Source organism: Pipistrellus kuhlii, unplaced genomic scaffold (assembly GCF_014108245.1).
Source record: "Pipistrellus kuhlii isolate mPipKuh1 unplaced genomic scaffold, mPipKuh1.p scaffold_m20_p_25, whole genome shotgun sequence".
Classification (NCBI taxonomy): Eukaryota; Metazoa; Chordata; class Mammalia; order Chiroptera; family Vespertilionidae; genus Pipistrellus; species Pipistrellus kuhlii.
Genome location: NW_023425524.1, coordinates 8,667,815 through 8,691,207, shown reverse-complemented (window position 1 = coordinate 8,691,207; position 23,393 = coordinate 8,667,815). Strand labels below are relative to the sequence as shown.

Here is a 23,393-nt window from a genome sequence, read left to right as displayed (position 1 = left end):
TCCCCTCTAACGTTTGAAGTCTGTAATCCATTTCGAGTTTATTCTTCTGCGTGGTGTGGGTGACCTAGTTCAGTTTCTTTGCATGCGCCGGTCCAGTTTTCCCAACACCGCTTACTGAATAGCCCATCTTTGCAGGTCTTTCCTCCTTTGTCAAATGCTATTTGACTGTAAAGGCGTGGCGGTAGTTCTGGGCTCTCGATCCTGTTCTGTTGGTCTCTGTGTCTGTTGTGTGCCAATACCGTGCTGTTTTGATTACGGGGTCATGTGCACGAAGGCCTGGGAGTTGTCTGTAAAGGAGGCAAAGATTGTGAGTGAGTTGGGTGATTAGCATCTTAGGAAAACAAATGGTTAGTGGAAGCTCTTCCTGAAAACAGGAAGTGCAGGGGTCCCCAGGGGACGTGTGATGTGGGGGAAAGGAGACTTCTGTGCCCGTCCTCCCAGGAGCTGTGTGACCTGGAGAAACCACCTCCACACACACTGACAGGGACTGAGTGAGTAACTCTGAGTGGGCTTCCACACAGCCCTGTCCTTCTATTTCTGAGTGGCATTTTTTCCACTGTGAGATGCAGGCCAAGCTATTTGGTCCCGTCCAGCCGCTGGCCCTGGGCTTCCAACGAGTTCTTCAATGGCATCCGGCCCCAGCACCTCCTGTGGGCTCCTGCCCTCCAGCCCAGCCACGCCCAGGCCCTGTCTCCCATGCCCCCTGCTTACCCTGCTTCTGTGTCATGCCCTTCAGCCTCTCCCCGATGCCCGGGGAGCACTCTGCTCCGTCCCCTAATCCCTGATGATGTCCCAGGAGCACTCTGCTCCATCCCCTTCTCCCTAAAGATGCCCAGGGCCCCGGGAGCACTCTGCTCCGTCCCCTTCTCCCTGATAATGCCCCGGGAGCACTCTGCTCCATCCCCTTCTCCCTGATGCCCATGGAGCACTCTGCTCCATCTCCTTCTCCCTGATGCCCAGGGCCCCGGGAGCACTCTGCTCCATCCCCTTATCCCTGATGATGCTCCGGGAACACTGTGCTCTGTCCCCTGACCTTTGAGGCCTTTCGTCCCGGGCCCTTCCAGACACCTGTTCATCCCCCTGAAAACGATCACAGCGAATAAGTGCTTCCTGGTTCATCTTTCTCTCCACAAAGCTCCAGGTCCGGTCTCTTCCTCTGTGGCCCCGGCTCACGGTGGGTCCTCAATGGCTACCTGCCTGAGGACGGGGAGGCGCTGTGGAGGGGGAGGCCCCAGGCCAGCGGGGAGAGAAGAGCACGGGCCTCGCCGTCTCAGGGAGAGAACCCGTACTGTGCTGTGTGAGCTGGGGGGACCGGGGAGCGCACAGGAGGGCATCTCTCCAGGCTGCCAAGCCTGCCCCCCATCAGGGCCGCCGTGCCCTGGGGCTGCCCACGGGCCTGGCAGGGGCCAGCCTGGCAGATGGGTTTGCCGGGCTGTGAGCGCCATGCGGTCCGGGCCGTGTCTGCCTGGCTCACTGAGGTCTCCTCGGCCCCAGGCAGTGGACATACCGTGGTGGCCAGGAAGTGTGTGTGCACTGACGCGTGACAGCCACCAGGCCGCTTCCCAGGCCGCCTCCCCGCCTGCCCCTGTCCCTGTGGTGCCTCCTGTCCCTGGTGCGAGCTCACCCTCACCTCTGGATGGTGCTGGGGGTAAAGGCAGCCCTCAGATGGGCACCTGGGTGACGCGCCTCACCCTGCGCCGTCTCTCGCTGCCCCCGGGGGCATGCCGGGTGGACACGGCTGGCCTGGCAGGTGCCCTGGGACCTACTTATGCTCCTGTGGGCACCCCATTGCCGGGAGAAGTCCTGGGGATTAATAAGGACCCTGGAGACCCTTCCTCTGCCACGGGAGGAGACTGACTCGGGGCGGCGGTACAGCCGGGGTCCTCTGGAAGGAACAGGGAATGTGAGTGGAGAGGACGCGCACTCCATGCACAGGGCCTGGGTCATGCGTGTGGAGGGCTGAGCCGGGCTTGCCTGTGGGGTGAGGCAGGCACTGCCCTGCTGCAGGAGGGGGGGGGCTCAGGGGGCCTCAAAGGACCTCCATCAGCGGGTCCCGCCTCTTGTCTGTCCAGTGACAGAGTGTGCTCCTTGCGGGACAGACAGCCCCTCCTCGCGGGCCCTGAGCCAGAACGTCCTCCAGCATTCCCGTGGCGGCGGCTCAGCTGCCCGGGGCGGAGGGAGGGTGACGGGGGTGCCGAGCTGCCTCAGAGCCGTGCAGCCCGGTGACCCAGGTGCCCGCTCAGCCCGGCTGCACCCCGCCCTCCTGCTAACGGCGGCCCGGGGCGCGGACAGAGCGGGACGGGCCCTGCATGGGGGGCCCGTGGGGGCCGTGGGCTCGGGGACACCTTGCTTGTCACCATCTGTCGCCGCTGCCTCCAATCCCCGTGGGCATAGCCGTGGCTGAAGCTGGACCGGCTCCCAGGGCCACGGGGAGGCCTGTTACTGCAGTGGACAGTGTGGACAGTGGACGGGCCACGCTCGGCAGGGAAGCGGCTCCCAGGCTTCGTCCTCTGTGATAGTTCCTTCAGCCGGGACTCTCTCGGCACTCGCCAGCGCGGAAAGGAAGGGGCTGGTGTGCAGCGTTTCATTGCCGTGCAACTGGCCACCCAGGGAAGGGGGACAGTTTAAGGCCCAGGAGCAGAGGGTGATGGTGCCTCCATGGGGCCTGTTCCCTGTGACTGTCCACGGCGAGGGGCCGTGTGGGAGGCCACGGGGCTGTGTGACGGCAGGAGGAGTGGGCTCTGAGGTGACGGGCGGGGGGAGTGGGCTCGGGTGGCTCAGAGGGAGCAGCTTCCACTGGGCTTGTCCGGGCCGGGATTTGTAGGGCACGTGCGTGTGCGTGTCTGTAATATAATAGGAACAGTTCTCCCTGGAGTGAGACTTAAAGGTCATCTTTATTTCCTATTTCCAGCTTTTCAAAGTCCAGTTGAAAGGGAGAGATGCCTTTTTCCTCGTCAGGGCCCGGGTGGGGAAGGAGGGGGAGGGAGGTGGGCAGAAAACCGTTATTTTGAGTTTTCTCCTGATCGTGGGCAGCTGATGCCACGCTCGTGCCTGGGCGGACGTGGGGGGGGGGGGGTAGGGGGGGCGGTGGCTGAGCGAGGGCACTGGGTGATTGTCGCGGGGGGGGGGGGGGAGGAGCAGCAGCGCTCTGCCTAGCACCCATGTGCCCAGGGCAGCAGCTGCGTCCCCCGGGGCATCTGGGTGCCCTCTCTCACGAAGCCTGGGCCTTATCCTCCAGCTTGGCAAAGCCCGGGCCAGGGCTGGGAGGCCCCGCGGAGGGCACTGGGGAGGGGCGTGGGGCTCCATGAGGGGCAGTTCCCATGGGGGCGAGGCTAGCAGGCCCCTCCCTATCCTCACCCTGCAGCCTCCGCAGACTGTTCGGCAGGGGAGGCCTGGCTGGTCCTGAGAAGGGAGGGGACTGGTTGGGGCTGTGGGGAGCAGCCTGCCCCTATGGAGGGGAGGTGTTTGCCTGCTCATCCCGGGTTTCCGGGTGCCAGTCCTGCCAACGGCACTGGGTTCTTGAGGCCCAGAGTCTGTCTCCTTGTCCCCGGCCGGCTGCAAGGCCTGGGTCCGAGCGAGGGCTGGCTGCAGCTTGTCCGGCGGTGGCTTTAGGATGTCGGCGAGGAATCCGAGGGCTTGGACAGAGCAATGCTTCTGGAGGCCGAGGCTGGGCTGGCCGTGCTGTGTGTGCAGTAAGCCAAGGGCGTGGCTGCACCCATGTGGGCGCCGTGCCCGGCTCCCCTGGGCACTGGGACTCCAGTGCCGCTGGGCATCGGCAGGCGCAGGGCTGCAGCCTCCGTGACGGGACCTGCAGTCCCTCCTGTTCCGTCCTTCTCCACTGTCAGGCAGTCCGTCCGTCCGTCCGTCTGTCCGTCAGTCAGGCGTTCATTCAGCGGACTGTCCGGGCTCTGTTCCCGAGGCTGGCCCTCTAGACCAGTGTTTCCCCAAACTTTTGACATATGTGTACCCCTTCTATAATTTTCTTAACGCTGAGTACCCCTCGTACTCATGAGAACATAGAATTAGGCGCTGCTAAGCATGGTGCAGTGCATACTCCGGTGCAACGCGTACCCCCATCAAACTCTTCCCGTACCCCTGGGGGTACGCGTACCACACTTTGGGAAACATTGCTAGAGGGACAAGCACCGTGGGTGCAGGGGCACCCAGCACCAAGAGGGGGTGCTGAGCCCAGTGCTGTGCATACGTACATGTGTGTCCTAGCAGCAGCCCAGTCAGGGCCAAAGGTGACCAGACGTCCCGCTTTTGGGGGGACAGTCCCGATTTTTTAAAATATATTTTATTGATTTTTAACAGAGAGGAAGAGAGAGGGACAGAGAGTTAGAAACATCGATGAGAGAGAGTCATCGATCAGCTGCCTCTTGCACATCCCCTATTGGGGATATGCCCACAACCAAGGTGCATGCCCTTGACCAGAATCGAACCTGGGACCTTTCAGTCCGCAGACCAACGCTCTATCCACTGAGCCAAACCGGTCTCGGCGACAGTCCCGATTTTTAACAGTTTGTCCCACATCCCGTGGTGTTTTAGAAAAGTTCCGCTTTTTGTAAGGAATCTTTTAAATCGTTTGGACTTTTTTTAAAACGCCATGGGACATGGGACAAATTGTTAAAAATAGGGACTGTCCCGCCAAAAGCGGGATGTCTGGTCACCTTAAGCTAGGCACCTCCTCACCAGGAGCCGGGACGGTCGGCTACGCGGGGGACGGAGTCACCCGCTGCGTCTCTGCCCTCTGCGTGCCCGGGGACTGCGGGGGAGAGTGCCCGTGGGCGGTGCCCACGCCCTCCCGGAGGCAGCAGACAGGGTGGACAGGGTGAAAGACTGAAAATAACACTGACGGCCACTTTGAGAGCCTCGTGGTTTAAGGGACAAGTGCCTATCGGGTCATATGTGTGCACAGCGTTTCCGGAAGGGAAGAGCGAGGGGCTGGAGCCCCCTCCGGCGGCCGCCTGGACGTCTCCCCCCGGGCGTGGCCAGGGCAGGCAGGGCCTCTTGCTCTTCTTAGGAGGAATTCTTTCTAGAAAACCCTGTGCTTCTGCTGCGGTGGCTCAAAGGCAGCCGGGAGGGTCCTGTGTAGGATTCGGGGGAAGGAAGGAGGGGAGCCCGAAGCGCGTGTGTCCAGTCCAGCCCCGTGGGGCGGGGTGGGGGTGGGGGGGCGGAGAGAGGCATGCAGGCCAGGCCAGGAGGAGGCGTGTGCTCTGAGGCTGCTGTGCTCCCTGGGCTGTGAGCTCAGGTGGTGGACGTGGTGCCAGCTCCTTGGAAAGTGCCTCGTGCCGTGGGGTGGGTGGAGCGTGTCCAGGAGGCAGCGAGGAGGCCTCTCTCCCGTCTTTGATGTGCTTTCGCTCTCCCACCTGCACCAGTGGCGGCTGAGACCAGCGCCGAGGTGACAGGGCCGTGGGCACGGGCCCCTGAGCGCTGGCCTCTGCTCCGGGGGACCCTGAGACAGTGGCTGAGGCTGTGCCTCGAGGCCAACAAGGAGGTCATCACAGTGGAGCCCCGGCCGATAGCTCAGGTTGGAGTGTGGTCTGTGCACCAAGAAGGTTGCAGGTTTGATTCCTGGTCACAACACATCCCTAGTTGGGGCATGTAAGGCAGGCAAGTGATCAGTGTTTCTCACATCTATTGGGTCGGCAGCTAAGTAATTGCGGGTTTCACACATATATGGCTTCAGTTGAATTTTTAGGTTTGCAGATGTAGTACAAATGTAAAACACATTTTGTTATTTGATAGTTGGCTATTCAGCTGTTAATCAGTAAAAAAAGTTTTTTGATCTGTTTTGTAGTTTTCGTTTGGCGTTCGTTGAAAAATGGAAAATCAAAAGGAACATTTTCGTCATATTTTGCTTTTTTATTTCCGCAAAGGGAAAAACGCATCGCAAGCTCATAAAAAGTTATGTGCTGTTTATGGTGACGAAGCCTTAAAAGAACGGCAGTGTCAAAATTGGTTTGCCAAATTTCGTTCTGGTGATTTTTCACTCAAAGATGAAAAACGCTCTGGTCGTCCAGTTGAAGTTGATGACGCCCTAATCAAAGCAATAATCAATTTGGACTGTCACAGTACAACACGTGAGATTGCAGAGAAGCTTCATGTATCACATACATGCATTGAAAATCACTTAAAACAACTTGGCTATGTTCAAAAACTCGATACATGGGTTCCTCACGAACTGAAAGAATCACAGTTAACGCAACGCATTAGCAGCTGCCATTTGCTAAAGAAACGTAATGAAAATGATCCATTTTTAAAACGACTGATAACTGGCGATGAAAAATGGGTTGTTTACAACAATATCAAGCGGAAAAGATCGTGGAGCAGGCCAGGTGAACCAACTCAAACAACATCAAAAGCTGATATTCATCAAAAGAAGGTTTTGTTATCAGTTTGGTGGGATTACAAAGGAATTGTCTACTTTGAACTCTTACCACCCAACCAAATGATCAATTCTGATGTCTACATTGAACAACTAACAAAATTAAACAATGCAGTTGAAGAAAAGTGGCCCGAATTGACAAATCGAAAAGGTGTTGTATTCCATCATGACAATGCAAGGCCACACACATCTTTGGTCACTCGGCAAAAATTAATGGAGCTTGGTTGGGATGTTTTGCCATATCCACCATATAGTCCTGACCTTGCACCATCTGATTACTTTTTGTTTCGATCTTTACAAAACTCCTTGAATGGTAAAAATTTCAATAATGATGATGATGTCAAATCGTACCTGATTCAGTTTTTTGCTAATAAAAACCAGAAGTTTTTTGAACGTGGGATTATGATGCTGCCTGAAAGATGGCAAAAGGCCATTGATCAAAATGGGCAATACATTACAGAATAAAGTTATTTAGTTCCATAAAAAAATTGTCTTTGATTTTCTTTTAAAAATCCGCAATTACTTAGCTGCCGACCCAATATGTTTCTCTCTTCCCCCTCTCTTCCTGCTCCCCCTCTACCCTCCTCAAATCAATAAACATTTCCTGGGGTAAGGATATATATATATATATATATATATATATATATACACACATACATACACACTAGAGGCCCAGTGCATGAAATTTCTCAGCCCAGCCTGGACCCTCTCCAATCCAGGACCCCTCGGAGGATGCCCGACTGCTGATTTCGGTCTGATCCCTGGAATCCCTTGGACATCCCTCTCACAATCCAGGACCACTGGCTCCTAACTGCTCACCTGCCTGCCTGCCTGATCACCCCTAACTGTCATCCCCCCCCACCAGCCTGGTCACCCTTAGTGCCCCCTCTGCCAGCCTGGTCACCCCTAACTATCCCCCCTGCCAGCCTGGTTGCTTCCAACTGCCCCCTGCCCCACTGGCCTGATTGCTTCTCACTGTCCCCCTCTGCTAGACTGGTCATCCCTCAGTGCCCTCCTCTGCTGGCCCAACTGCCCCTCCCCATCAACCCCCCCCCTCCCCCCGCACACACGCGCGCGCGCGCGCACACACACACACACACACACACAGAAAGAGACATCAGATAAGGAGGAAGTCGTGACTCGGCAGAATAAAAGTGAACATTTAATGCCACCATCATTCGATCTTTTTAAACACCAGGATCTCTTTTGACAACACGGTGCACCTCATATGCCACGGACAACGTCTTCACACGGAAACGGCAGCAGCTCGTGGCTCGTGTCCCTGGTCTCCCATGCCAGGCGGCGGGGACGGCTGCCGGGCCTGCCCATGGACAGAGTCGCTGCATTTCTGACTTTAACAAATGAACTTTATTAAAAATTTTTAACAGCAAACACTTGTAAGCTAAGAACGCAATGTTCAAAAACGGCACCGATCTTTGATCCAGTTCGACAGTGAATCTCCAACAATGACATTAAATACAACCATTGACGTTGCCAACAGGATTCCATGGACGTGGTGAGCTTTCTGTTGCAGACATGATAAATGCACTTGGGCAGGCCTCGCCGCCAGTGTCCGGCGGGCCCGTGGCTACGCGAAGCATGTTTATGTACACACACACACACACACACACACACACACACGTGACAGAGCAGGAGCCACGGAGGCCCTTCAGCACAACGCCCCTGCTTTACAGACTAGAAGGTTCCAGGGAAGTCAGGCCATCCCCCAGAGCCACAGGACTAGCGTCCGAACCGGGCCTGAGCCGGGCTGCTGTCCTGCGCTCCTCCCCACATCACAGACCTTCCGCACACATGCACCCGCCCGCCCCATGCACACGCCAGCGCCTCCGTGCGGTGCGTCTCCGCACACACACCTCGTGGGAGGAGCCCGAGACGCGTGGCTCAGCCGGGTCCGCCCGGAGCCCCCGGGCCGGGCACCTGCTGACCTCCTGCTTCGTCTCTGACCGGGGGCCCCCGGCTCCCGCCACCGCAGCTCTCCCTTCTCCAAAGCTCGTTACCCACCTGTTACCCGCTTTCTCGTCACACGGCCCCGGGGGCAGCTCTGAGACCCCACCAGGCCCCAGGCCGTGTCTCACCCCAGCGCTGCTCCCTCCTGCCACCCGCCCCTGCAGTGAGCCCGGCCCAGCCTCTGCCCCGGCCCAGGAGGGGCCCAGACCCCACGCTCTTCAGTTGTAAGCCTCCCTCCGGGAAAAGGCGGCGCTGGAAGGTAAGGAGCTCTCGTTGCTCTCCCACCCCCCAGCCCCGAGCACCAGGGGCCTCTCGGGGGACACAGGACCCTAACTCTGTCTGCCACTGCTTTCCAGATTGCAGCTTCGAACCAGCCGGGTCCTCTCCCCGCCGGGCCCACGGAGGCAGACGTCCAAGCCGCTTAGCGTCCAACTCAGAATGAAGGTACCTCTTCCCCATTGGCTCTCACATAGGAGCAGCTCAGGCCTCGAGCTGAGCCCGTGCTGGTGGGACTGGGCCCTAACCCTGTTCCCCTGGTTTAGTTATTTCTCCTTCCTCCTTCGGCCCCCCACTTGTCAAAGGGTGGGGAACAGCCTCGGCGGGCCCACCACAGGCACACGGATGCAGAGGCACAAATAAGGGGTGAAACAGCCATGCTCCAGAGCCACATCCTGACGTACAGTACAAGTAAGCTACAGCCGCCTCCATCGAGGTGACGATGGGGGTTGGTTAGCAGAATGGGGGATGCAAAAACGAGCCTTTTTCACTGCGAAGGTCATTTCTCCAATCCATGTCCCCTTGGGGGATGTCCGACTGCTGATTTCCGGACGCGACGGCTCTGTGTGGGGGATGGTGGCTACCTACAAGGAAGGCTTGGCCGCCTCCAGCCGCCCCGTGCCCCCACCGTGACATCCCCTGGTTCTGAGCCCGACCACCCAAAGGCGGGATGTGTTTGTTTAGAGGTGGATTCAACCGGCGTCTTGAGAATCTTCAAATAACTTTTTTTGGAGAAGATGCGTTTGAATGGGAAGCACGTCCCCTGGATTGGAGCCCTGTTTTTATCTGGAAACGATAAGCAGTTTATAATAGGAAAAATGTGTGTTTGTCAGGAAGACCGCTGAGCGACGCAACTTAGGGGTTTCTATGGATGTTGACGGATTTGCTGAAGGAGGAGGAGGGAGAGAGATGACAACGCAAAGGAACTGCTTCCACCTCCAGTGCTGCCCACCCCCCACGCCAGGCCCTGGCAGCGCGTCCTGTGCTGCCCCACCGCCCGGAGGAGAGCTGGCGGGGCCGGCCTGGCAGACGGGGCTCCGTGCGGCTTGCTGAGATGCACCTCCGCCGTGGGCAGCTCCAGGGACAGGGGCGGGCAGTTTATCCAGCATCGGCTGCTCGTGGACAGAACTCCCCACGCGTTTCTTCTGGCCCAGTTTCCAGACTAAAGCACGTGGCCTTTCACAGTGAGGACCCCCTCCGGACGTGCTCGAGGAGGGGCCGGTGCCCAGCGGGAGGAGCGGCCGGCGAATCCACGGGCCGTCCGGTCTCAGTGGGAGGAGAGCTCCTCAGCCACGTCTCAGGGGACTGAGCAAGGGACTGAAGAGCATCCGCTGCCTCGGTCTTTGGGAAGCAAGGGGTCAGGGGGGCCCACGACAGACAGCCGCCCGCCCCGGCTGACGGCCGCCTCACGTGGAACCCGGAGAAAGGTGATGGTGGCCAGGCCGGATCAGCATGGGAACCGAAGCCCGAAGGAGCGCTCCTCGCTCAGCGTGACCGGAGCCAGCACAGGTGCCCGCCTGTCCGCTCTGAAACCGCCGTCCTGCATGGTGTGGGCACGGGGGCTGGGCCGCCCACCGGGAGCACAGCCTTCGGCTCCAGCTGACGTGTTCCTGCCTCCGGGCCCCACACCGGGCTGTGCCTGGTCCCCGCCCGCCCGCCTGCCAGCACGGGGCCGACCCGGCCTTCACACCAGGCCCTGCGCCAGGAACAGCCGCTGAGATGACCACAGCCAGGGAGGAGGCCAAAGGGGGCTTCCGAGGGAACCGGGGGCACTGAGGGCCCCGATCAGACACCCACTCGCAGGCGGGGACAGACTTCCCGGGAGAGCGACATCGCCCACCGCACCGAACGCCATCGCGGGGCGCATGGTGGCCTCGTCCCCGGCAACAGCATCGCTCCCGCTCCGGGGCCACGGCAGGTCCTGCTGCTCCTGCTTCCTCTTCACCCTGAACCGTGGGGGCCGGGCAGTCTTCAGGCACGGAATCCAGGCTCTGCCTCTGAGCGCTCATTCAAGTCCACGTCTCCGGTCCCACGTCACGCGTGGCGATGACACCCCTGCCTTCGCGGTTCTCTGTCGCTGAGGCCGGGAGGGGGCGGGACCGCCTCGCCCTGGTCACTGCAGCGCCGGCTCCGGCCCCAGCCCTGCTCCTCGGCCTGAGGACCCACCGGCTTCGGCGTGACCCACACACAGGTGGGCTGAGCTGTGGGCACTGTACCCAGAACCACACGGACGAGGAGCACACAGGCCCTGGTTCCCGGGGCCCGGCTGCGGGGCGGAGAGGGGACTCCTAGATACGCTGAGCTGGAGGGCACACCTTTCTGCAAACCCTGGGCACCTCCTGGGACGAAGGCAGGGATGAGGGGAGGAGGCGTCCAGAAGGCAGGGGTGCCCTGCTCCCTGCTGGACGGTCCCCCACACTCTGGCTTCCGTTTCCTCCCCTACAGCGGGTACAGTAATGAGCTCGGGCGTGTGGCAGGGTGAGCATCTTCACCCGAGAAGGCAGCTCAGCATCCCCGGAGCCGAGCCCTGTCCATCCGTCCGTCCATCCGCACAAAGGGCTGTGCTCACAGGTGTGACGGGAACTGCTCGGGCACCCAGGCGGGGACAGGCCGGCCTTCCGGGGAGGGGCTGTGGGCCCCGGGGGACCGGGGCCGTCTATGTCTGAGCAGCAGTCAGGACAGGATGTGTGTGCGGCCCCCAGTCCCTTCTTGCTCTCAAGCGGGAGCAAGAAGGGACTGTTTCCAACCATTTGCATGTTTATCTCATCCCCTGTGGGCCACACACAAGTATCAACCTAAAACTCAGCCCATTCTGCTCGGTCCTACGTGTAACTCACTCACCCCTCCTGCCTCCGCAGGGCCAGGCCCATGACCCCCCATGGCGTATGGCCCGCGGGCCGGACGTTTCCCTCCCCATGAGTCTAAAGCGGCGCGTCCACGCCCGGAGGCCTCGGAGGTCGGCGGAATCCCTGCTGCAGTCCACAACACGATCCTCCAGCCCAGAAGGACGGCTCCTGTGTTGGCTCAGGCTCCCAGTCCAGAGTCTTTGGGATGAAAATGCAAAGTGCTGCAGGGCCCTGACCACCCGGGCGATCGGTAACGGAACCTGAGTGCGCGGGAGGGCGTGCAGGGTCGCCGCGGACCGGCCCCCACGGACCCGCGGGCCTTAGAGACACTGAGTCCTCGCTCCTCTCCAGCAAGGCGCCCCCGGGCCCCCGGCCGCGGCCACCTCCTGGGTCTCCGCCAGGAGCCGTGAGAGACGGTTAACATTTATTCGCGAGCAACACCGACGAGGAAACGGCTCTACACACACGATCACTCAGAAACAGCCAGGAACCGGGTGCAGCGAGCGGGGGCAGTCCAGGGCGGCTCGCTCATTCCGCTGTTTGCGTCTCGACCAGCACCGTCTGCGCACACGGGGGAGACGGGACGTCCGGGTGACGGGAGATTTGAAGGCACTTGGTCAGTCCTCTGGGTAACGGTCCGGCGGCCTCTCGGCTCTCCGACAGCGGCCCACGCCCGCCTGCCCTCCTCGGCCTCCTTTACCAGCGGTTCTCATGGACAGACCCACAGATCCAGGTTCCAGAAAGTTCCTCAAAGTGCTCTTTTACGGGGCTTCCGCTTCCCTTGGCCTCCCGCCGCTCTCTCCTCGCACACGTGTCCGGCGTTGGCGCCTGTCCTACGGGAACCCACCGCTCAGCGTCACTCAGACCTGCCTCCGACCTTCATCCTTCCGTGGTCTCAGCGCCGCCTGCACGGGCCTGGAGCGGGGGCCTGGCTGCGGGTCCCGGGGGGCCTGGCTGCGGGTCCCGGGGGGCCTGGCTGCGGGTCCCGGGGGCCTGGCTGCGGGTCCCGGGGGGGCCTGGCTGCGGGTCCCGGGGGGGCCTGGCTGCGGGTCCCAGGGGGGCCTGGCTGTGAGTCTGGGGGGCTCAGGCTCCCAGTCCAGAGTCTTTGGCTCAGGCTCGGGGAGCCTGGCTGTGGGTCCGAGGGCCTGGCTGTGGGTCCCGGGGGGCCTGGCTGCGGGTCCCGGGGGGGCCTGGCTGCGGGTCCCGGGGGGGCCTGGCTGCGGGTCCCGGGGGGGCCTGGCTGCGGGTCCCGGGGGGCCTGGCTGCGGGTCCCAGGGGGGCCTGGCTGCGGGTCCCGGGGGGCCTGGCTGCGGGTCCCGGGGGGCCTGGCTGTGGGTCTCAGGGGCCTGGCTGCGGGTCCCGGGGGGCCTGGCTGTGGTCCTGGGGGGGCCTGGCTGTGGTCCCAGGGGGGCCTGGCTGTGGGTCCCGGGGGGCCTGGCTGTGGGTCCGCGGGGCCTGGCTGTGGGTCCGGGGGGCCTGGCTGTGGGTCCGCGGGGCCTGGCTGTGGGTCCCAGGGGGCCTGGCTGTGGGTCCCGGGGGGCCTGGCTGTGGGTCCGCGGGGCCTGGCTGTGGTCTCAGGGGGGCCTGGCTGTGGGTCCGCGGGGCCTGGCTGTGGGTCCCAGGGGGCCTGGCTGTGGGTCCCGGGGGGCCTGGCTGTGGGTCCGGGGGCCTGGCTGTGGTCTTGGGGGGCCTGGCTGTGGTCCCGGGGGGCCTGGCTGTGGTACTGGGGGGGCCTGGCTGTGGTCTTGGGGGGCCTGGCTGTGGTACTGGGGGGGCCTGGCTGTGGGTCCCGGGGGTCCTGGCTGTGGGTCCCGGGGGGCCTGGCTGTGGGTCCCGGGGGGCCTGGCTGTGGGTCCGCGGGGCCTGGCTGTGGGTCCCAGGGGGCCTGGCTGTGGGTCCGGGGGCCTGGCTGTGGGTCCCATGGGCCTGGCTGCGGGTCCGGGGAGCCTGGAGCGGGGGCTTGGCTGCAGGTCTGGCTGCGGGCCGGGGCCGGGGCTGGGCGGCGTTGGTTCACCGGCGCCGGGAGGTGATGTCGAAGCAGGTGATCATCATGAGGTGGGCCTTGCAGAAGTTGACGCGGCTCTCCAGCCGCTCCGTCACGCACTCCAGCGCCTCCAGGTGCTCCAGGGAATCCAGCTCCCACACCTGCTCCAGGTCGACTGCGGGGAGAGAGGGAGGCGGGTGGGACCGGGCCCCGCGGCCTGGCCAGAGCCCTGCCCATCACCCAGAGCCCGCCTCGCCCGCCACTGCCCCCCAGCCAGTGAGAAGGGCTCTGGCCCTCGCTGCTTCCCCCACCTCCATCCACCCCATCCTCCCTCAGCCCAGGGCCGCCCTCTTCCCCCTCCGGGCAGGGCGAGGGGTGGCATGTGCGGGGGGAGGCGCGGGGCTGGGGGCCCGGGAAGGAGCTGTCAGGGCAGACGCTTTGCCCCGCACGCTGTCTTCCCCCATCGGGTCCCCAATCGGTGCAGCCTTTCGGGGCCAGATTGGGCTTTGTTTGTGGCAAAGGGAACGGTGAGGACCAGGGAACCCAGCGCTCACAGACAGACTTGCTCTAGGCGGCCACCCATCCCCGGCTTCCCACCGAGGGGAAACACCGCTGCGTGTGACTGTGCTCGCTAACATGCTCGCCTCGCCTCTGCACAGCCTGCAGCCTCCCCAGGACCGGCTCTACCCTGCGGAGCCCGGGAATCCCTGCCGGTTTCCGTGGCCGGGAGCAGGAGGGGAACCTCATTGCAGGGGCTCCGGGCTGAGACCAGAGCTGTCACCTTGCTAGAACAATGCTCGCAGCCCTCCTGCTGCCCACGCCCCACCCTCTATGCGTGCCCGTCTCTGTGTGATGGGCACCGAGGCCCTGGGATTCGGCCACCCCGCTCACGGCAGCCACCCCGGCTACAGGGAGGTCACACAGGCTCGTTCTGGGGCTCAGAGGCCCGAGGCCCGGTGCCAGGAGGAGCTGAGCTCTGCTGCTGTGACGGTCACGTCCGCGGCCCCGGCCTTACACTCGCTGAGCCACTGGTCCGGGTCCAGCATCAGGTGCTGCTTGGTGGCCTCCAGCTCCTGCATCAGCCACTCGTACTTGGCCCGGACCTCGGCGATCCTCTGCTGGCGGCGCTCCAGGGTCCTCAGCTTCGCGTTGAAGCCCCCGCCCTCCTGGGGAGGTGGGGGGAGAGGTGACGAGTGGGGGGAGAGGAGGAAGGTGGGGGAGAGGCGGGAGGTGAGGGGGAAAGGAGGGGGGAGAGGTGGGAGATGGGAGAGGAGGAAGGTGGGGGGAAAGGGAGGAGGTGAGGGGGGAGAGGCGGGAGGTGGGGGGAGAAGCGGGAAGTGAGGGGGAGAGGTGAGAAGTGGGGGGAGAGGAGGGAGATGGGAGGAGAGGCGGGAGGGGAGGGGAGAGAAGAGGTGGGAGATGAGGAGAGAGGAGGGAGATGGGGGGAAAGGAGGGAGGTGGGGGAGGGGCAAGAGGTGGGGGAGGAAGGAGGTGAGGGGAGAGGAAGGGGGTGAGAGGGAGAGGTGAGAGGAGGGAAGTGGGGGGAAGGGGCAGGAGGTGGGGGAGAGGCAGGAGGTGAGAGGGAGTGGGGGAGAGGAAGGAGGGGGGGAGAGGAGGGAGGTGGGGGGAGGGACAGGAGGTGGGGGAAAGGAAGGAGGTGAGAGGGGAAGTGGGAGAGGTGGGCGGTAGGAAGAAGTGAGTGGGGAGGAGGAAAGGACTGGTCACGGCAAATGGGGGGGACCGGGGCCACCCCAGCCCACTCTCAGCTCAGACACCCCACCCTAGGCAAGGCCACCCCGGGCACCTGCTCAATTTACAGCAGCTGCACTGTGAGCCGGAGCCAGAGAGGCCCCCAGCACCACGGGCTCCCAGCCCGGAGCCTTGAGGAGGGTTAGACGGGAAACGTGGAACCCCCCCGGGCCCTGTGTTCTGACCGAGCCCCGTCCACCGGGAAGCGGGCAGGGCGTCTCCCTGGGCCCGAGCCCCCTCGGGGCGCTGCCCATCCCTGCCGGGGGCACCCCACCCGTGCGGGAGGAGCCCCACCTTGCCGCCGCCCCCCCTTCGCCGCTGCAGCCGCTCCACGTCGTCGATCTCGTACACCTTGATCTCGAAGGGCTCGCCGAGGCCGCGCTGGGCGCTGCGCAGCGGCCCGTCCACCCAGCGCAGCCCCGCGCCGGGCGCCGGCTTCCTGGCGGGCGAGGGCGTGTCCAGGGACAGCGCGGGGATGAGCCTCCGCCTCTGGGAACCTGCAGGGGACGAGCCCAGAGTTCATCTCTCAACGTCCATCTTTACACAGGCTTTCTGTGAGGCCCGCGGTGGGCCGTGCCCGGAGCCGGCAGCAGAGGAGAGTCTGGGACACCCAGCGCCCTCGCCGAGCGCTCGGCACCAACCCCCTTAACGCTGGGCCTCACTTCCCCAGGCTCGGGGAGCCCTGCCTCCAGTCCCCCCTGAGCTGCGTACACCCCACACTGGCCTCACACAGCCCGCCAGGCCCCCAGTGGGACGGGCCACAGTGAGGTCACACCGGGGCGTCCTAGGGTCAGAGGCCTGGCGCCTGGTCACAACACTCTGCTGCTGGTGAGGATCACGCCCCAAGGGGCCCTGACCACTCCCAGCCGCTCTCCCGGCGGCACGGGGCCCGGGGAGTCTGACATGTTGGACATCATCGTCCGGGCCGGAGTGCCACGCGGAGTCAGAACATGTGGCCTCGGGAACATGGTGCCGGGGAACATGCATGTCCGTCCTGGCCTCGAGAGTCCCCTCCTTGGCCCCTGCCGACTGGGCGTGGGGCCAGGAAGACACGAATCAAAAGCATGAAGCCCAGTGATGGACAGGACCACAGGCGTCAGAGGTGAGAGGCCGGAGGGTGTCCTGCCTGCCAGCCAGCCCCACGGCGCCCCAGGCTGGGTGGGTGCTGGGAGGGCGTTCCAGAGGAGGTGAGGGGGGCCATGGGGACCACCGTCTCCTCGGGGCGAAGGGGAGACCACAGCGCCGGCGCTGGAAACGCATCCTCACGCGTGTGGTGACCCGGTGTGCACAGCCTACACGCCGCCTGTCCCACAAAGCACAGCACACGCACAGCGCCACACGCCAGGCTCCTGCGAACGTGGTCACGCTCTGTGCTCTCCGGCGTGTAGAGTGGGCGCTCGCTCTCTGGAGCACGCAGCCTCACACGGCGGGTGTTCACACCTCTGGCAGCACCGCCGGCTCCTGTGCGGGCTGAGCCGTGTTCCCGCTCCACGTGCGGCTCAGACTCCTGGCCCGGGAGCCGCAGGCTTGGGCAGCGCACGTGCCCCGTGATGCCCACGTGGCGGAACCCCTGATGAGCGTTCTCGGATGCGTCCTGTCGCTGAGGGCCGTGCCGACCGTGATTCTGAGCTGCAGTTTGTCCAGGGCCACCCCGACGGGGGCTCACGTCTCATTTCCGTCCTTTGCCCACGAAGAACCCGCTGCTCTCATCACGCTCTGGCCCCCAGGCCACACTCTGGCCGCCGGCCGTGTGCTCCCCTCGCCGCCTCAGTCTCCGGGGCCCCCCTCCAACTTCACGCCTCCCCCCGCCTCCTCCCGCTCTGCCTGCGTAGCCTCAGGCCCCGCTCAGTCCCACAGCTTCTGCTGGGGCTCTGGACCGTCTCTCCCCCCAGGACTGGGCAGGGCACGGCTCACGTTGTCCCTTCCCTCCAGATGGATGGCAGGCGTCTTGCAGAGGCATCCCCTGTGCTGCCCCCTCTCCCCGACCACACAGACATGCCTGGAACTTCCCGTCACCACGCTCTGAAAAGGCAGAGGCCTGGTCACCGCCCACAGCTGGCCCAGCCTCACGGGCGACGGGTCGTCTGAGGGAAGGAAGCCACGCACCAGCAGCTCCCCCTCTGCCTGTGGCCTCAGAGACCGTGCTGTGCCCCTCGCTCTACTCCTTACCCAGAACATGGGAGCCCTGAGGTCACACCGTGCAAGACCCAAGCCTCCTGCTGTGGACTCCGTGTCCCCGCGGCTCCGTGTCCCCGCGGCTCCGTGTCCCCGCGGCTTTGTGTCCCCGCGGCTCTGCCCGCGGCTCCGTGTCCCCGGGTCTCCGTGTCCCCGTGGCTCTGCCCGCGGCTTTGTGCCCCCGGGGCTCCGTGTCCCCGCGGCTCTGCCCGCGGCTCCGTGTCCCCGCGGCTCTGCCCGCGGCTCCGTGTCCCCGCGGCTTTGTGCCCCCGGGGCTCCGTGTCCCCGCGGCTCTGCCCGCAGCTCCGTGTCCCCGGGGCTCCGTGTCCCCGGGGCTCCGTGTCCCCGGGGCTCCATGTCCCCGCGGCTTTGTGCCCCCGGGGCTCGGTGTCCCCGCAGCTCTGCCCGCGGCTTTGTGTCCCCGTGGCTCCATGTCCCCGCGGCTCCGTGTCCCCGCGGCTCCGTGTCCCCGCGGCTTCGTGCCCCCGGGGCTCCGTGTCCCCGCGGCTCTGCCCGCGGCTTTGTGTCCCCAGGACTCCGTGTCCCCGTGGCTCCGTGTCCCCGCGGCTCTGCCCGCGGCTCCGTGTCCCCGTGGCTCCATGTCCCCGGGGCTCCATGTCCCTGCGGCTCCGTGTCCCCGCGGCTTCGTGCCCCCGGGGCTCCGTGTCCCCGCGGCTCTGCCCGCGGCTTTGTGTCCCCAGGACTCCGTGTCCCCGTGGCTCCGTGTCCCCGCGGCTCTGCCCGCGGCTCCGTGTCCCCGTGGCTCCGTGTCCCCGCGGCTCCGTGTTCCTGCGGCTCTGGCCGCGGCCAGCAGGACCAGCCCACCGCACTCCCCTCCAGCGTCTGAGGTCACTGAGCCGCGAGAGGGCACTGGCCCCTCCTCCACGCACAGCTCGGAGCTCAGCTCGGCCCAGCGCTGCCTTCTGGCTCCCTTCCTGTCGCCAGCCTTTCAGACCTCGGACCACAGCAGCCACGGACCACTGGCTGGCGACCCCGTCCTAGCTCCCTTCCCTCGGTCGCCCGAGCATGAACATCCTGCAGACCCAGAGCGGCTCCGAGAGGCGGTGGCCGGCCAGGCACCGCCTTCGAGGAGGGTCATGGCTCAGAGAAATGCCAGCATCGGACACGGCCAGCAGGAATCCAAAGCCGCTTCCTTCAGAGAAGCAGTGACGACGAGTAAGGGAGAGGAAGCCACCTGAGCCGAGGGAGGCCTCGCCGTGGCCACACCCGTCAGGTTAGAGGGACCCGGGCAGCTGCCCCGCCTCCGGCCCCGGCGCCTCGCTGGCCGTTTGGTTCTGTTTCCTTTAGGCCCAGGCTCACCGGACCTCCGAGGACAGGGTCCCAGCACAGCTCACCTCCTGGCTCCCGCACCACCCAAACCACCAATGCCGGCCTCTGAAACGAGTGAAAGGCGGTGGAAGAACACCGTGCGTGCATTGGAGCGTTCGAGCCATTCCATGAGGCAGTGAGAGCACAGAGCCGCGACCGCGCTCGGGGCCCGTGGCCACGTGGCCGAGCCACGCAGTGATGTGACCACCGGGACTGCACTCGCAATGACACCGTGACTCTCCCCAGCCCCAGAGCCTCGGGGCCACCGGCCCCAGGTCGGCTTCTTCAGCCACCAGGTCAGAGCGCAGCCGCTGCGGGGCCTGGGCCTGGGCCTAGGTGGGGGAGCCGAGGAGAGACAGGCTTAGGGCATGCACCAGGCTGCTGACCAAGGGCAGTCACAGCCTGGAGGCCGCCTCATGCCCCGGCAGTAGGTCTGATTCACAGTGAATCCCCCCATGCTGTTCTGGGTGCAACTGGTAGGGGACAGGCTTGGGGACCAAGAAACTGGGTATTGGTGCCACTGGCCTGGGCGTCCTCACCCCCCGCAGGGCAGGCACCATGGGGTTCAACCCTTCGCCCCCACTTTGCCCCTATGCCCCCCCCCCGTGCACTGGGCCCGGGTGCCTACTGAGAGATCCTCCCTTCCTCCAGTTGATGGACAGACGTAAACCCCACCTGCGGCCAGACATTCCTGAGCTCTGAACCACCCATCAGCACCTGCCAAATACCCTAAGCCACATGTGTCAAACACAAGGCCCGCGGGCCAAATCCGTCCCGCCAGGCCTTGCAATGTGGCCCGCACCGCGCTGTCATCACTGCACTCCGCTGCCTTTCCATCACAATGACAGTTTATGACTGTTCAGTAAACCATTCGGCCAGCGATTTAGGCTGGATTTTAGATTTTGGCCCCTTCTCTGATTGAGTTCGACACCCCTACCCTAAGCCTTCGATTCCTTAGTCCCTAATCACCAATCAGCGTGTGCTGAGTGCCCTGAGCCCCGTCCCCTATCCTTCAAGGTGCTTGTCCCCCAGCCCTCGCTCTCTCTCCCGTCCCTCCCTCTGGAAGCAGCCGGCAGGGGTACCCCCGCCCCCCTCCAATAAAGCCTGTGTGTGTCCTGCCATCCGGTCCCCGCCCCCATCGCCTACCTGAATTGGAGCGTTTCTTTGGGGTCTTGAGGCTGCGGCACCTGCCGCCCACGGAGCTGCTGTTCTCGCTCACGGAGTCCTGGGCGGAGGAGGCGCTGCCGGTGGCCTCGCTGTCGCGCAGCACGCTCTCGTAGCCGCTGCTGCCGCCGCTGTGGTAGAAGAGGGCGGTGCGGCCCATGGCGGGCGGCAGCTCGCCGCTCAGCACGCTGCTGTTGTCGCTGCCGTGGCCGCTGCTGCGGCGCTGGGGCCGCCGGGGGGCCGTCACCGTGCTGTAGGGCGAGGGCAGCGGGGGCGCGGCCGCCGGCTTGTCCTCGGGGGCCCCGGGGACCCCCGCGCGCGCCTCCTCGGGCCCGGCTCCTCGCGGGGGCGGTGCCGCCCTGGGCCCCGCGCCCCCGCCGCCCTGGCCCCGGAGCAGCTCGGAGATGCGCCCGTTCGCCGCCCGCAGCGGCAGCTGGGCGGCCGGCCCCGCGCCGCGGCTGCGGCTCAGCGACTGCGTGGACCAGGACATGTGCCGCCCGCCCCCCGCGGCCGGGGCGGCGCAGCTCTGGCCCACGGACTGCGGCAGCGACTTGGTGGAGGAGCTGAGCGTCTTGGCGGGCGGCGCGGACAGGCCGCGCGCCTTGGGGCTGGCCAGCAGCAGCTTGCTGACCGCCGAGATCCGGGACTGGCCGGCCTTGGGCGAGGCGCCGGCCGCGGGCGGGGGGCCGGCGGGGCCGGCGGGCGAGGCGGCCCCGGCCCCGCTGCCACGGCCCAGGCTCCGGCCGGCGCGGGGCGTGGTGCTGTCCTTGCCCGCCTGCAGCCGCGCGCTCACCGAGGCCAGGCTTTCGGCCCGCTCCAGCGAGAGGCACTCGTAGTGGCTGGCGCCGGCCCGGCCCAGCGAGCCGGTCCTGCTGGCCAGCTGCTCGAGCTTGGCGCTGAAGAGCCTGCTGCTGCTGCTGGCGGTCAGCCGGCCACCCAGCTCGTCGGGGAAGCCGGCCGGGAAGGGCGCGGGCTGGTTGGAGGGGCTGCCGGTGCAGCTGCCGCAGGGGCCGTGCTGGGGGCTGGCCCGGTTCTTCTGGTCCAGGCTGGACCTGCGGACGGGGGGCAGCGGCGGGGTGCCCTTGGGCCGGGCCGGGACGCCGTGCTTGGGCGACGCCGCCTTGCGCTCCAGGGCCGCCCGGGAGGCCTGGCCGCCCAGCGTCACGCCGTTGGTCTCGGGGGCGCAGCGGTAGCAGAGCCCGTCGAGCTCGTGCCGGCTGCCTCTCTGGAAGGCCCTGGGCAGGCTGCTGGACTTGAGGCTCCCGCTGGGGGCGTGCACGGGGCTCTGGGCGGGCCCACCGCCGGGCTGGGCCGTCTCACAGCCGTCCACGACCCTCCTGACGCCGTCCGCCCCGGGGGAGGCGGCCGCCTCGCCGCTCAGCCTGCGGCCGGGGCTCGTCCGCCGGGTCTGGCCCCGCCCCGTGCCCGCCTCGGGCTGCACTCCGTCCTCCCCGGGCTGCGCAGTCTCTTTCTTGGCCTCCTCCTCTCGTCTCAGCCACGGGTCCTCGAAGGTGAAGGTCGTCTCCTTCCTGGCGCCGGCCTCTTTGCTCTCGGGGGGCGGGGCTGCGTGGGGGGCCGTGGCGCCGGCCGCCTCGGGCTCCAGGCCGCGCCGGGGGCTCAGGGCGATGCAGGGGTAGACGGTGATGTTGGTCTTCACGGGGACGCACCCCCCGCCGCCACCCAGGTGTGCCGTGTTGGAGATGGTGACCGTGGCCTTGCCCAGGGCGGACACCTTGCAGCCTTGAGGGGCGGCGATGGCGGCTTTGGGGGGACAGTCCTCCCCCAGCTCGGGCAGGACGAGCACGCCATCGGGGCCCGCGCGGGGCCTCTCTCGGCAGCCGGCGGTGTCCTGGACGCTGCCGCCCAGGAGCTCCGAGGCCGGCGGGTCTGCCAGCGCCTCCCCGTGCCCGAAGCAGGCGTGCGCGACGAAGCTGTGGCAGGACTGCTCGCCCTCGCTGCCCGCGCTGGTCTCGCTCAGCCAGGAGCTGATGGAGGACCGCCGGCTGCCCGCCTCCCGGCCGCCCTTCTCCTCCGGGCCCCGCGGCGCCGGGAGGGGCAGGAACTGCGTGACGCTGACCTCGGAGACGGGGCCAGCGCCCGGGCCGCGCTCCAGGTCCTCGCTGACCACGCTGCCGATGATGCTGACGGGCCGCGAGCCCGAGGCCAGGGCCTGCACCGAGCAGTCGCTGTTGAAGCTGATGATGCTGGCGGGGCGGCCGCCCAGGGCGCCGCTGATGGTCAGCTCCTCCACCAGCGTGAACACCAGCTCGTCCTCGCCGTTCAGCTCCAGCGGCTGCTGCACCGTCACCGTGGTGGTGCTCACCACCCCCTGGGAGCCCGGGGGGGCCGCGGCCGGGCGCCTGTCTTCGGAGGGGCTGTGGGCGGGGCCCTGGCTCCCGGCAGACAGCGACTTCTTCAGGACGCGGGGGCTCATGCCCACCGGGGGGGTGCGCCCCTCAGCCGGCGGGGCCTCCCCGGGCACCACGCCCGGGTCCGTGCCCGGCGGGGGCGCCGGGCCGGGCAGGACGCCCTTCTGGGTGTGCACTTTGCAGCGCTGCGAGGGCGAGCCGGCCGGCCGGTACTCGGCCGTCTTGGACAGGCTGGCCACGCCCAGCCGGGGAGAGCCCAGTGGCCGGGGCTTGCCCTCCGCGAACCCGCAGGAGGTCAGGCTCTCCCGGCTGCTCTGCAGGCTGGGGCTGCGCACCAGCTGGGAGGTGGTGCCGCCCTGCTGGCCGCTGCCGCCGGGGACGCTCCGGGGCGAGGCGGGGGCGGCGGCCGGCACGGGCGAGTGACCGCCGGGCGTCCCGGGGGCCGGGGCGGCAGCGCCGCCCCGGTCGGCCAGCCGGCCCTCTGGCCCCGCGTCGTCGTCCTTGTCGGGCTCGCAGAGGCCGGCCCCGGGCGGGGGGCCCTGGGCGGGCAGCTCCTGGAAGGGGAAGGGGCCGGGCTCCTCGCGGCCGTCGATGCAGTCCAGCCGCTCCTGCAGCTCGGCGAACGTGTTGCACTTGAGGCAGTCCCTCTCGGGCTTGCGGGCGGCCGCGGCCACGGCCCCCGCCCCGGCCTCGGGGGGCCGGCCGTCGCCCCGCGGCTTCTGCAGGGCCGGCACGATGGGCACGAAGTCGGGGGGCCCCTCGTTGTCCGTGAGCTCCTTGTCGGAGAGCGCCGTGCCGCTGGGCCCGATGTAGATGACGGTGTCGCAGGACTGCTCGCTGCTGGAGGAGTAGTCGGGGTCGCTGGACAGCGGCGGGCCGGGGGAGTCAGGGTCCACGGCCGCCCTGGCCTGGAAGGGCCGCAGCTGTGTGGGCCTGCGCATCCGGCCTTCCTCGCAGGAGCTCTCGCCCCCCGATGAGCTGGATGTGTACTGTGGGCGAGAGGACGGTCAGCGGGGCGGCCCCAGGGACCCCCGGGGAGGCCGGTTGGCCATAGGCTCCCGGGCTGCTGGCCGGCTGCCCTGCACGTGGGCAGTTGCTGGCTGTGCCAGGCCAGGGCGCCTCAGGTGCCAGGGCAGCCCCTGCGT

The 23,393-nt window shown here is 65.8% G+C and overlaps 1 protein-coding gene across 2 annotated transcripts in view; it reads right to left on the bottom strand.

Moving 5' to 3' along the window:
• Positions 1 to 13,365: 13,365 nt before the first annotated feature.
• KIF26B (kinesin family member 26B) overlaps positions 13,366 to 23,393 on the bottom strand; it is a 286,996-nt gene continuing 276,968 nt past the window's right edge. For both annotated transcript variants that reach the window (XM_036453379.2, XM_045587135.1), the window contains 4 exons: positions 19,862 to 23,237; positions 15,506 to 15,708; positions 14,478 to 14,628; positions 13,366 to 13,637 (listed from right to left, as the gene is read on the bottom strand). In XM_036453379.2, the coding sequence (XP_036309272.1) occupies positions 13,489 to 13,637; positions 14,478 to 14,628; positions 15,506 to 15,708; positions 19,862 to 23,237 (3,879 nt within the window). In that variant the 3' untranslated portion in view covers positions 13,366 to 13,488. The remainder of the gene's footprint in view (positions 13,638 to 14,477; positions 14,629 to 15,505; positions 15,709 to 19,861; positions 23,238 to 23,393) is intronic.